At 55.3% G+C, this 12,959-nt stretch overlaps 2 protein-coding genes across 2 annotated transcripts in view; one reads left to right on the top strand and one right to left on the bottom strand.

The window, feature by feature from the left end:
- Positions 1-2,937, top strand: part of LOC122385336 (kinesin-like protein KIF20A) — a 13,273-nt gene extending 10,336 nt beyond the window's left edge. The window contains exons 14-15 of the mRNA XM_043373536.1: positions 216-2,405; positions 2,872-2,937. Of these exons, the coding sequence (XP_043229471.1) occupies positions 216-2,405; positions 2,872-2,937 (2,256 nt within the window). The remainder of the gene's footprint in view (positions 1-215; positions 2,406-2,871) is intronic.
- Positions 2,938-3,419: 482 nt separating this feature from the next.
- Positions 3,420-11,276, bottom strand: LOC122385360 (arginine/serine-rich protein PNISR-like). Its single transcript, XM_043373584.1, has 12 exons — positions 11,192-11,276; positions 10,366-10,456; positions 9,708-9,875; positions 9,325-9,590; positions 9,088-9,199; positions 8,625-8,809; positions 8,225-8,425; positions 7,835-7,937; positions 7,329-7,376; positions 6,717-6,974; positions 4,818-5,602; positions 3,420-4,430 (listed from the first exon to the last, which is right to left on the bottom strand). Exons 2-11 carry the CDS (start codon positions 10,454-10,456, stop codon positions 4,824-4,826), a joined length of 2,211 nt encoding a protein of 736 aa, XP_043229519.1. The 5' UTR covers positions 11,192-11,276; the 3' UTR covers positions 3,420-4,430; positions 4,818-4,823.
- Between the last annotated feature and the right edge of the window lie 1,683 nt (positions 11,277-12,959).

The raw sequence follows: 12,959 nt of genomic DNA, 5'->3' as shown, positions 1-12,959 counted from the left end.
CCGCGCGGGTTAAATGATCAATTTGTTCAGATTTGTAATTGGCAAGCTTTTCGAAACGATTAAACTGATAATGCTTTGTGCATTACCAGCCGGAGCAGGTTTAGCAGGAAAAGGGCCTCGTTTTGATATCTAGGTGGCCGCTGCCTTTTTACTTCTTTCTTACTTACTGCTGTGATGAGTGGCTCGGCGGGTCTGACCTCGCTCCCTGTCTCCAGGAGGCGCGCCAGCAGCTGGCGGCGGCCGAGCAGCGCTGCCAGCTGCTGGAGCAGCAGCTGGAGGCCGTGGAGGCGGACCGGCAGCAGGCGGCTGAGCGGGCCGCCCAGCGCCAGCAGGAGCTCGGCCGGCTGGCCGTACAGCTGGCTGAGCAGCGCGACACCGCCCAGCGGCTGGAGCGGGAGCGCGACGAGGCCGAGCAGCGGCACCAGCGGCTGCTGGAGAGCAGCGGCGCCGAGCAGCAGTCAGTGGCCGCCGAGCTCGGCAGGCAGGTGAAGCAGCTGCAGGAGGAGCTGCACTTCCGCGAGATGGACCTGCGTGAGCTGCGCGAGTACCTGCAGGAGGGCGGCGACGAACTCTTGGAGCGCGAGGCCGACACGGAGCGGCTGCAGCGCCAGGTGACGGAGCTGCAGCAGCAGCTGGTGCAGCGCGACGAGGCGCTGCGGGACCAGCAGGCGCTGCACGCCGACCTGGAGCAGCTGCTGGCCAGCCGTTCCCAGCGCGTCGACGAGCTGGAGGCGCGGCTGGAGCGGCGCGCCGCCCCGCCGGCCATCCAGGAGGAGTCTGGCGAGCAGTCGAACTCGGCCGACGCCAGTTTCGGCAGCCGGCTGCGCGCGCTGCGCTCCATGACCGGCGCAGTGCTGCGGCAGGTGGCTCGCACTGACGGCGAGCGGCAGCCGTCGCCAGCGCCACCCCAGCCTGCCACCGGCCAGCCGGCGCCGCAGACCACCGAGCAGGAGTCACAGACAGACAACGACGCCGCTGCAGCAGCTGCCGACGAGGAGCAGCAGCTGCAGCTGGCCGAAATCCGCGCTCAGGTGGCCGAGCTGCAGCGCACTTCTGACGAGCTGAAGGAGGAGCTGCGCGTTGCCACTGACCGCCTGGACGCCCGGACCGCTGAGTGTGCCGAGTTGCGCAGCAAGTGTGAGGAGCTGGAGCGGTCGGCGGCGGCCGAGATCGAGCCCCTGCGCCAGCAGCTGAGCCGGCTGACTGAGGAGCGGGACCGCGTGGCCGGCGAGGCGCAGCGCGAGCTGGAGGAGCTGCAGCGCCAGTACAAGGAGGCGCTGCACCACCGCTCCGAGGCGGAGGCGGACGCGGCCGTCTGCGAGCGCGAGATGAAGACGCTGCGAGCGCAGTTGGAGCGCGAGCGGCACGGGGACGGCTCGCTGCAGGAGCGACTGCGGGCGGCTGAGGCCGAGGCCACTGTGATTAGAGAGAGTCGTGACCAGGTGAACGAGGCGCTGCGAATCATCAAGGCCGAGCTCGAGGCTAAGAGCGAGGAGCTGCGGCAGAACAACGCGGTCGAGCTTCGAGCGCAGCTGGAGCGGTCCAGGGCAGAGACCAGCCACCTCCGTGACGAGATCGAGAAGCGCTCCAATGAGCTGCTGAAGCTGAACATCCACCTGGAGGGCCTGAAACGTCAGCTAGTGGAACGCGACGAGGACCTGCAGAAGGCCAGGGACGACCGCTCACGGGCCATGCAGATGTCCGAACAGAACATCCGGCGCAAGAACGAGGAGCTTAACCGGGAGCGGAACGAGAGTTTACACCTGCGAGACATGATGGCGCGACTCACACCCCGCTCGAGCTCCACGCTGCAGTCAGAACTGGAGAGCGTGCGGGCCGACTGCCGGCGCAAGGACGACCGCATCGAGCAGCTGGAGGCGCGCCTGCGCCAGTCGGAGCTGGCCACGTGCACGCCGACGCCGCGCAGCACCTGCGACCGCTCGCGCTCGGTGCAGATCGTCGAGGAGGAGGAGGAGGGCGGGGTGACGCCGATGGTGCTGCGCGGCCGGTCCAGCCGCAGCAGCCGGCGGACCACCTCCCGCGCGCCGCCGCCGCCCGCCGAGACGGACCACTCGGAGACAGAGGGCAGCGAGCACCCCTCGGAGACGGGCACCGGCCGGCGCCGGCGCACCCGGCGCGCCGCCAACGCCGTCCGATTCACCGACGAGAACGCTGCCGCCTCGGAGGTGTCGGAGTCGGGCTCGACGGCGTCGGGCGCGGGCCGGTCGCGCGAGCCGCTGTCGGCGCTCAGCGAGCAGCAGGTGACCGCCGTCACCCCGGCCGACCAGCCGGCGCCGCCGCGCACCGTCAAATCGACCGGCACCAAACGCAAGCTGTTCAAACGCAGCTCCGACCAGATCATGGAGTGCTCACCAGTTGAGGTAAGGAGGCTTGTACCGGTACATGTAACGTTTGACTGGTGGGACTGAAATGCGATGTGCAACAATGTGGAATATGCACGTCCCTTTTTCAGTGCACGGTGCTGCTTTCCCGAAGTTAAGTTTCACGCGCTAATTAGTAAACAGTAGAGCTAAATAGTAGCCGGTTATGGAGTGTATTCCGGTTATTATAACGTTACGTATGCATGGATGACAAGATGTACGAACAATTTGCTTTATCCGCCACTTTACGGGATTTTATGGGAAACGAAATCTTGTTCTCGGTAGGTGCTACCAAAAAATCATGCTGACCCCTGCAGCAGAATTAAATAAGACTCGCTTTCATTATTATTGCTAAGAGCATCAAAGTCCATGGTAAAATCAGTTACCGCGATGGCTTATCGTGGGTGTCGTTTTATATGTAGGTCCAAGCATTCCACGCTGTCTGCCGGACGTCAGTTCAGTAATGTCTGTGTTTTCTGTCCCATTTCAGGTGACTGAGAAGCGTGTGACGCCGCGGACGGTCGTCACGCGAAGCCTGCGCTCCCGGAAGAAGTGAAAATACTGATAGGCATGGGGCCTGCCACGCCGGCTGTGTCGCCTCGGAACACTCGCGCCGCGGTTACCGAGAGCCGCTGCCCCACGGTGGTTGACATAACGTGTTTTGTCTGTGAGCTTGTGTGATTGTCGCATCGCCATCGAGCCCGTCGCGGCCTTCTTTCCAACCTTTCCCCTCTTTAACCAATCGCTGTTGAAAGCCTGGTGAACGCTTTATAACATATAATCGTAATAAACGAGGAAAAAGACTGTTGAATTGTGAGACGTAGTGCCGGTTAGCCGTGTTGTCAATGCGTTGTGGGTCATTAAACCCGCCCTCCCCGAACCGAAGCGCAGAGTCGGCAGCTTCAGTCAGGCTCGTCGGGCAGCTGATGCCTGCTCACACGGACCACTGCCTAGCGGACTTCAATAAGAACGTGCGGCATCACATTGCGTGGCTGGGTTAGCGCCGCCAGACGAGACCTCCGAATCGCACACGACGCCGGCAGTCGGCCGATGACACAAACAGCGGCCATTTATTCAGCCTAAAAACGTACAGCACATAGCGGTCATCGAGCCTCTGAGAGTCAGAGTCGTGACCAATCAAAGTTCATCTCGGTCGCGCACGCCCGGCCAGCCATGCACAAATCATGCAACAGTATGGACAATTATACAAACTGACCGGCTTTTACAAGGTACATTTCTTCTCGATAACGCTGGCGTACTGCGCTGTTGCATGAGTTACGTTCTAGTCACTTGCAGTATTATTGCCAACAGGTTGGTATAGTCACGGTTCCTTCTAAGCCTCAGCAGGATTCACCGCTCCAAGACCGTGTTCGATGTTATTGAACACCGAAAACCGATAAAGGGTACAAGGGAACGCTGAATGTTATACTCGAATCCGTCCAAATATCCTATGATCATTATGGTATCATTCGAAATTACACCGAAAATTATTTGAGCTAAAGGAAACTGCAAAAATGATATGCCATTTAAAAGCCATCCGGACGTATTTATGTGCGTGGGTGCGGATGTGTACGCCATGTGCGGGTATAATTGTGTGCGTCATGAGTGTGTGCATACGAACGCTGTGCTAACGTGTGTATGTGTGTACCATAAGCGTACGTGCGTGAGTGAACAGTCCAAACGTGATCATATTTTCGTTCCCGTGAGCAAGGACTGAATATTGTGTGCTGTGTATGTGTATGTATGTGTTTGGATGTTGGCGCACTCCGGTAAGCTTTAAATGACAATCTTTCCTGCAGATTAAGTTAAAAATGAAACGACCAGTTTTAAAACGGTCGATTTTTCAGAAATGTGAAAGTGATACCCCCAGAATTTACGGCAACTAACGTAAACGCGAAAAACGATCACCATTCGTCAGTCTAGAGCAGTTGAACTGGCGAAGCGCCCTGGACTGGCGGTCTGGGCTCGGTACGGTGGTTCGCCGCAGTGACTAGAACACTGCAGCTGGCTGACCTGGCTGCGCAGCCGCCCCAGCTCCGAGCGCAAGTCCTGCCGACAGACAGCGGGTCGAGTGTGAGCGACTGATGGGAGTCCGGAGCGACAGAGCGACCGTACCACAGACAGTCGGTTCATACTAACACAGCTTGGACATATGTTGAGAATGTCACACTACTAGCATAAATGCACATTTAAATTATAAGAATGATCCCCCTTGATCATCTTATTCACTCAATATATGTATATGTTCATACTTCATAGGCCACTGGCCACCAACCAATTCAATGCAAAATAAGTGATAACACAATAACACAGAACGACAAAATGGCATTTCTCACATTACGAGGGACGATTGGAGCACTCAGTGGTAGGTGAATGGGTAACGACTCGTTCTGGGACTCAGCCTGCGTTAGCAGCGTAAAAACTTTTGGTACTCACCCTGTGTTAGGAGCTGGAGCGGTGGCGGCGCGACCGTTTCCGCGACCCTGACCGAGAGCGGCGAGACCGCTTCTTGGCCTGAGAATCCGAGTGTCGCCGTCCCCGAGACGTGGACCGCCGCCCTCTAGACGTGGACCGCCGCCCTCGCGATCTGGAGCGACGATCCCGCGAGCGGGACCTGCGTTCCCGCGACCTGGAGCGACGGTCCCGTGACCTTGAGCGGCGTTCCCGCGACCTCGAGCGCGACCGGCGCGACCTCTTGCGCGCCTTCTTTCTCACTGACTCTGACCCCGAGCGCGAATCGGATCTTGCTCGGGACGACGCGCGTCGGTCCTTTTTGCGCCGAGCGTGCCGCGACTTACTGGCTGTCCCAGAGTCCGAGCGGGACCGAGAGCGCGACCTCGAATGGTACGACCGTCGCCGCGGCGACCCCGACCGCGATCGGCCGCCCTCTTTCCGCGAGCGTGACGAGGAGCGGCGCGAGCGTTTTTTGCTGCGGGCCGGCGACGAGCGGTGGGACCGGCGCTCGGACGACTCCGAGCGCCGCGAGCGCCGCTCCCGGTCTTTCTTCTTTTTCTTCTTTTTGCCGGAGGTGCGACTGCGAGCCGCGGAGCTGGCGGACCCGACACTGTCCGAGGGACTGCGGCGGGAGGCCGGACTGGCCCGGACAGCCGGCGCCGGGTGGCGGGTCTCGCCGCCGCCGGCTGCGGTGGTGGCCGGCGGGCTGGCCGGCCGCTCCGGTGGCGGAGGCGGGGGCGGCGGGTGCTTCGGCCGCTGCGGCTCCCCTGTAACACGCCGGTAGGGCGGGGTGCGAGACTGGGGCATGGCACGGACGACCGAGCAAAGCCTCCGGCGGTCCGATCACCACGGCAGCCCAAGGGGGAATATACCGGCCGAAACTTATACCCTCTCTACACGGAGTTCCTTCCTAGCTAAAACGAAAACGAATCCAGAAGTCCACAGAAAGTTGGCATTATATATGCATTATTTGCAAACCTAACAACGAATCTGACGGGTGTTCTTGACTGGGCGTATCATTTATGATGCATGGGGATTCGAGTCTCATCAGGTCACCAAACAACTGGGTAAAAAATATACTTTTAGGTTCGTTGTCCTAGCATAATGTTACAAAATATTTAATTCCCAATACGTAAAGAAAAAAATGCATTTTTTTATCCAGTGAGGTTCCACCAAGTCCTTCCCCCAAGGTACTTACGGTTGTCTTGTTTTCCCGGGCATTATTTCTAACTATTTCTTTAGGGTCCCAATTCATTCAGAAGAAAGGAGGACTATAAGGAAGTGTACTGTGACAGTATAGGCACGATATGGAACCAGCAACCAGTCTTAGAATCGCGGGGAACTAATTTGGTTGTAAATGGCTTGAGCTAGCCCCTGGTCAACATAAACATTTTGTCTTCATAAAAAACAAAAGCACATTTAACCCATCAGCTGCACCTCTACAGATTTCTGTTTTTTTTTTTTAGAAACACTTATCAGGAATTTTCATGACCTTGGGTGAACAGACAGGGTAGAGGGAGGGGCGGTATCCCGATGTCGGCAGGAGCACCATGACTGGAGCCTTAGGACACGTCAATACATAATGCAGGTCACTTGTTTAGGTAGCGTCAGATGGCCAATTTGTTGAGCTGTCGTAAACAAGCTTACAAATGAGCTATAGCAGCACAACTTTAACAACTCAAAACTTGAAAAGCTTTACACTATGTGTTATATAGAATTATGAAACCTTAAGTAACCTTAAGTACAAAAGTAGTACGTCAGTAATTCATTACGCAATGCGCCGTGAAGGGAGTTTGGTCGCCGCCTGCGCCATGCCAGTGGTGGTTGGTGTCGGTGGTTGTGGCGATGTCGCGCTGCCCGCCGCGCCGCGAGGTCGCTCACCGTGCACTGCGCTGCGCTCCCCGCCCCTGCCCTGCTCCTGCTCCTCCTCCTGCTGCTCCGTCTGCAGGCGAGCCATGATCTCCCGCTCGCGGACGGCAAACTCCTGGCGCCGCCGGCGGATGGCCGCCTCCAGCTCGGCGTCGCTGTCCGAGTCGTCCCCGCTGCCGTCGGCGCGCCGCGGCCGCTGCGAGTCGTCCCCGGAGTCGGAGTCGGACTCGGAGTCGGACGAGCCGCTGCCGTACATTGCCAGGCCGAGTCCTGGCCGGCCGACGGCACGGTCAGAGCCCGTCAACACACAGCGAGAGAGCGAGGCACAGAGGGCCCGATACTGGGCATACAGATATAGCACGGGAGTAGCTACACTACGCCAACATAGAACAGAAAGGCGGCACCGTAAGCCGGTGGTATTTAATAGCTGCTTGACAGAATAAGGCATTTCAAACGGGCTACACTTATCTCGCCACTTATCTCGAACTGACGATTGGAAACACGAATTTATTACCAGAAAAAACAAATCGAGGCAATGACCGAAGAGAATGTTTGTAGAAAACCAGTTTCTGATACACAAAATACGAGCGAAAATCACCCCGAGGGTCGGGCGCTGTTACTTACCAAGCGGTCGGCTTACAGTGGGCACAGCTTGGACTCGCTTCTGCGGCGCTTTACCGTGAGAGCGACAAGTCAGGTGGATGTGAAGACACACAACCGTGCGCCCGTCGAGCTCGGGTGGGGGGTCGGGGCGGGAGGGCAGGGGCAGGGGAGGGTGGAGAGGGGCGCTGGGGCCGCTGTAATACACTGAACGGACATCATGGCGACACCAGCGTCCGAGACGAGCGCACAGGCAACGCTCTATTCCCCCTCTCAGCATCAACTGACCTAATGAGAGCTACACTCAGCCTGACTTATCCGGCCCACTACCTTATATACCACCGCAACACTGCAGCCAGCGGCACACAACCATCTATTGTAAACCCTTGACACACAAGACTCAGCCCGAGCCATCAGCCCGCGCCCGCTGCTGTGAGCGCTGCGGGCGGTGCCGGGCGGCGCGGCGGTTCCGTCCCGACCCGAGCCAGTCTCCAGCCGGCGCGCGACCCCGGGTCGCCGGCTGGCCATACCTTTGTCGCGCTGTCGCTGTAATACCTCCTCGGCCAGATCTCTCATCTCTGATCCGGTGACGTCGAGCAGAAGCTCCGTCAGGAACCGGCGCACCAGCGCCACCTGGGGCGGCGCGGAAACGAGATGAGTCCAGGGTGGCCACAACCATCTCATCATTGTGAAATGTATGCACTGGGAGGTTCAAATGCAAGTTCATGTGAGATCGCACTGGTGCACACTGCACAAACTAAAACAGCGTGTAAACTAGAAACCAAGACTCTCATTGGAATTATCTGACTGGGATGATATTTACCAGCTTTTCTCAGGCATACAGACTCCTGGGCTCACCGACGCCACATCCTATTTCTACATCAGAATTGCTGATGCTAGTTGCTCTCCCCTGAACTGACCGTGACCTGCTGCCGCTCCTCGGGCGTCATGAGCAGCAGGGTGGCCGCCGGCGACTCCGGCTCCGGCTCCGGCCTGGCGCGGCGGCCGGCTCCGCCCGTGTCCGGCGGCGGCTCGGGCGCGGCCGGACTCTGCTCCCGCTGGTCACCGTCCTCCTCAGCGTCCCGCTCGCCGTCCGAGGCAGAGTCCTCGCTGCTCGAGTCCTGCACAGAACCAATACAAACAAATGAAATTAAACAGAAGTCCTCGCTGCTCGAGTCTTGCACAAAACGAATAGAATTTGAGCAGCACTGCTTCACATAACAACAGTCTGGCCCGTATAGCTACAGTAGAATACCATCAACCAAACAGTATAAGTCAGCCAGCCACTAAAATGTCTGGACATTGGACAATGACACTCACAAATTTGCTCTTGTCGGGTCGCAGTGGGTCGGCGGGCGCAAGCGCCTCCTGCTCGCGGCGGCTCCTGAGCAGCTGGTCCCGCGCCTGGCGCGCCGTCTCGCGCTCCGTGGCCTTCCGCTTGTCCTCCTCCATCTTCTCCAAACCCTGTCGAATCCACAGCGGCAGCGTGCGCCGCTTGGCCGCATCTGCAAACAAAATGTCACAACCGGACCGTCGTATTAGGAGGGAAGTATGCTGCGAAGTAGCTGCTAAGAGCCACACATTTTATATCACGCGATTAGTTATTTTGCCTTCTTCTTCACGCAGTTAGATGGAAACGGTTAAAGAAACAGTCGGAGGGTATATAAAACTGTCTTCGTAAAAGTGAGCTTAACACTGTCATGGTAGCAGTGCGAGGATATACAGCCAATATTGTTTGGTAACACTCGAAACTCGGAGAAAGGGCTGCACAAAAGGTACTGACCGAGACTAACTGGGTGGACGGCGTCGCTGCCGTTGCTCTGCTCCGGGCCAACCCCCTGCTGGGCCTTTAGGAAGGGCGGCGGTCTCTCGGAGTCGGTCCAGTAGCCTTGGTACTGCGGCAGAGCAAGGGATAATGTCAGCACTTAGCGGTCAGCCGCCCAGTGCGCTTGATATCAATTCTCCCCCACAGTAGGACACCAAGCACTGTCCAATATCGCCCACTGGCGAACTGACGTACCGGTCGTCGCTGCTGGGCGCCGTGGTTGTACTCGACGGCCGCCTGATCGTTCCCACCGGCGGCCGCCGCCGGCTGCTGCTGTCCCTGCTGCTGCTGCTGCTGCTGCCAGTTCCAGCCGGCGGTGGACTGCGACCAGTCCCAGCCCCAGCCGGTAGACGTGGCGTCCGCCGGAAACTCGGCTCCCATGGCGAGATGCTGCAGCGCCGCCGCGGCGCCGGCGGCCGCCGGCTGGCGCTGCAGCGCTGCCGGGTCTCCGTCCACCGCCCCTGTCGGCCAGAGAGCCCCGTGACACGTCCGTACGCGAGGCGGCTACAATCTCTACGTCCCAGTGCCAGTCTGAGCTGAGCACACACCAATGCCACTCCAGCAGGTTGACCACTAACCTGACAGTGCGACTGTCTCCTCTTTGCCGCCGTCATCCAGCTCCATGTCCGCCTCGCCGCCGCCGCCGGCGTCCGAGGGGACTGACGGCGGCCCAACACCACTGTCGGCCGCTGCCGACGGCTGGTCCTTCATCTGGATCCATTGCTGTGCTAGCTGGGCCCAGTCCACTGCCGACATGCGTGAGAGACTGTTAACATCACATGGCCACATCATATCTTGTAATTCAGGATGGCCATTGACTGTTACAGAGAGGCAGGCATGTAAAATTAATTTCAATGTATAACAAATTTGTTATGAACAGTACATCAAAATCTCCCAGCAAGGGATAATTAAGAACAAAGAAGAATTAACAGCAGCTACTCTTACACACCAATGCACACCCTACCTGACCACCTGAAAAAGCTATTCAGCTAGGTATGACAAGGGCATTGGGCTTGTGTGCTACAGTGCATTGCATAAGCAGTGCACTACCATAAGATTGTTGATAAAACAAAATACTACTTCAGAGGAAGAATTTTACCAAATGGATGAAGAGCAAGAAACAATGGATGAAAAAACAGTCAACAACTTGCAGATCAAGCTACCTCACAGCAGCATTACACATGCCTGAAAAACAACCTAACCCTTGTGAGGTTAATGACAGATGCTGTTCCTTACCCTCATCTGTGTTGTAATTCTGATAGGTAGATTGCTGAAATGCCCAGTTGGCATTCCAGCTTTGACTGCCACCATCAGGACCAGACCACATCTGTGAATATCACAGAGTAGCATCATTCACATCCATACACACCCAGAGCTATGAATCATTGGCAGTAAAGAGCTGAGCTACCTAAAGACTTCAATAGTCTGTTACCTAAAAGACTTACAGGCTTACAGCCAGGGTTTTAATTGCCATTTTCTCTCCAGGTTAACAAAAAAAAAAAAATGAGCAGAAAAGCATTCACCTTAGAAGCTAAATAACTAGGTACAGGTTTTCAATACATATGCTAAAAAAAGCTACAAAAATCCAGTCACCAAAGGACACATTTAAGTGCAAAAACCCTTTGGACCAGCTAGGGCCACAATCACACCTTAGTTCCAACAGTAGCACAAATTTAATCATTTGCCCATAATAACCTGATATCAGAGATTTTTGCCTTTAACGCATGCATTTGAATAGGCTCTCGCAAGTGATTTCCTGGCTGCGGAACGAGTCTGTTCCAGGCTGCAGTGCTTCAAGCAAAGTGCCTATGTATGTGTACTGTCAGGCTTTATGTAAATGTTAGAAAAATGTAAGTTCAGGTCAGGTAAGGATCAGTAAAGTTTGATGAATTTTCTCATAACATATCTTCACATTATTTGGTGCTTCCATTACAACTAACGCGGATCAGGCATTTGCATCATTTTTATATAAAAAAACATTTGATATACATCCTAGCCCCAATTTTAGCACTTTGAGCTTTTAATACAATCAACATTTTAATAGTTTTAATTTGAAACATACCTTAATAGCCAGTATTCACCAAAAAATTATCTTATTTCATTCCTTTACCATCTCGGGGGCGCACACCCCGCCGCAAACGCCGCCGCGCCGCTTGTTGCCGCTTGTCGACTTATGACCAAGGTTTCGGCAAATTATATGTTGTCTATTACTTGATTTTGTCTGTTACTTGTGCTCATGACGTCATCAATACAGCCCAAGATTCGCTACATTTGATCACGGTGACTATGGGCCTGTTCCAGCGCCTCCAGTAGAAATTCTTGACTGGAGGCTCTACCAGAGGTTTCACTGGAGGCGCTGGAACGCAATCTGAGGGGTGTTCACGGGCACCGCACACTGCTGCGTGCGGCGTGTGCGGTGCGTCCAGCAGGCGTGGGGGTAGGGGATGGGTAGGCGGCTCTGACGTCACGGCTGCGTGCGGTGGACGGTCCGCTGTGGCCAGTCCCGACCGGCCACAGCGGTCGCTGTGTGCGGTGACGGAAGGCTGACGTAGGGACGCAGTGGGCGGAGCTTGGAGGCTGTGTGCGGTCCGACCGCACACAGGGCCCGTGAACAGCCCTCTGGAGATTTCTGGAGATTTGTGTAACAGATACCAAAAGAATGACGATTGTTCTCTCTTGAAACACAAAATTTGTTTTCAATTTTATTTAGAAAGATTAACAAAATTATAGCAATGTAATTTTCTTAACATTCAAGTTGTAAAATTATTTGTCAAAAGTCCTTTGTTTACATTCGTGATTGTCACATGTGCGCCATAATTGTAGACCAGAGCCTCCAGAGAAATTTGGACCTCCCAACTCTCTGGAGGCTACTGGAGGTTTCTGGAGCTTTGGCGAGAGCTTTCTGGAGCTTTCTGGAGGCGCTGGAACGCTCTCTGGAGGATTCTAGAGCTTTCTGGAGCTTTCTGGAGGTTTCTGGAGGCGCTGGAACAGGCCCTATACATTTGATGAATAGTAGGTAGGTATCTCATATCTGTAATTTCAATTTAAAATCAGCATCCTGGACCGTAAAGGCCTGGCTACACTATGCGTTTTCTTCGTGCGTTTTTTGCGTGTTTGCGTGTTTTGCGTGATATCGTTCTAGAAAAAGGAACGATATCAGTGGCGCAGCCAGAGGTCTGGGAGTGGGGGTGACATGGCTAATGAAAGGGCCCCCTGACAGATCGGGCCCCCCCCCCCCCAAAAAAATATAATGGATTATACCATTTATATGGTTTATCACTGGGTGTAAGACATGATTTCTTACCCTGTACTTTGACTTAAATTGACAAGTGTCCAATGGGGCCCGACAGATTCAAAAAGGCTCAGTCCGTTTAAAGACAGACTCCAGTGATATAGCCCGTTCAAAGCAAAGATAATCGTTCATTTACGTTGGTGTTTAGAATGACTTCGGTCTTATAAAGTCTAATAATTGTTTTGTCTACACTGTGTTCGGATAGGTCATAGGCCGCAATGTTTTTTTTTATAACCATAAGTCTGTTCTGCAGCGACCTTTTTTCTTACACCACACAATATCCTGACATACCTTTCAGCAGCTTTCAGAATAAGTTTCCCTTCCTTTGTCTGATGCCAGCGAATATATATACTGACGTCTGAAGAAACACTTCAACATTCATTTACATTCTTACAGAATACATATAAAACACATATCATAAGGCCATCGCGGCCACATAAGCCAACTCTTCTGCGGCCCGTCTGGCCAGGCCGGGACGGTGTCATAACATCGACGTAAACCATCCCGGCCCCGGGGAGATCTGAGGGATACCTCCCCT

Source organism: Amphibalanus amphitrite, unplaced genomic scaffold (assembly GCF_019059575.1).
Source record: "Amphibalanus amphitrite isolate SeventyFive unplaced genomic scaffold, NRLGWU_Aamphi_draft 000215F_arrow, whole genome shotgun sequence".
NCBI lineage: Eukaryota > Metazoa > Arthropoda > Thecostraca > Balanomorpha > Balanidae > Amphibalanus > Amphibalanus amphitrite.
The sequence above is the reverse complement of the archived record's forward strand: the minus strand, read 5'-3'. Positions and strand labels throughout refer to the sequence as shown.

Bases quoted from the DNA above. Each gene is read 5' to 3' on its own strand.
- LOC122385360 (XM_043373584.1), bottom strand. From the start codon at position 10,456: ATGTGGTCTGGTCCTGATGGTGGCAGTCAAAGCTGGAATGCCAACTGG. The intron at 9,591-9,707 runs GTTAGTGGTCAA...TCTGGCCGACAG, and splicing joins GGAGACAGTCGCACTGTCAG to GGGCGGTGGACGGAGACCCG. The intron at 8,426-8,624 runs GTGAGTGTCATT...GGTTCTGTGCAG, and splicing joins GACCCGACAAGAGCAAATTT to GACTCGAGCAGCGAGGACTC.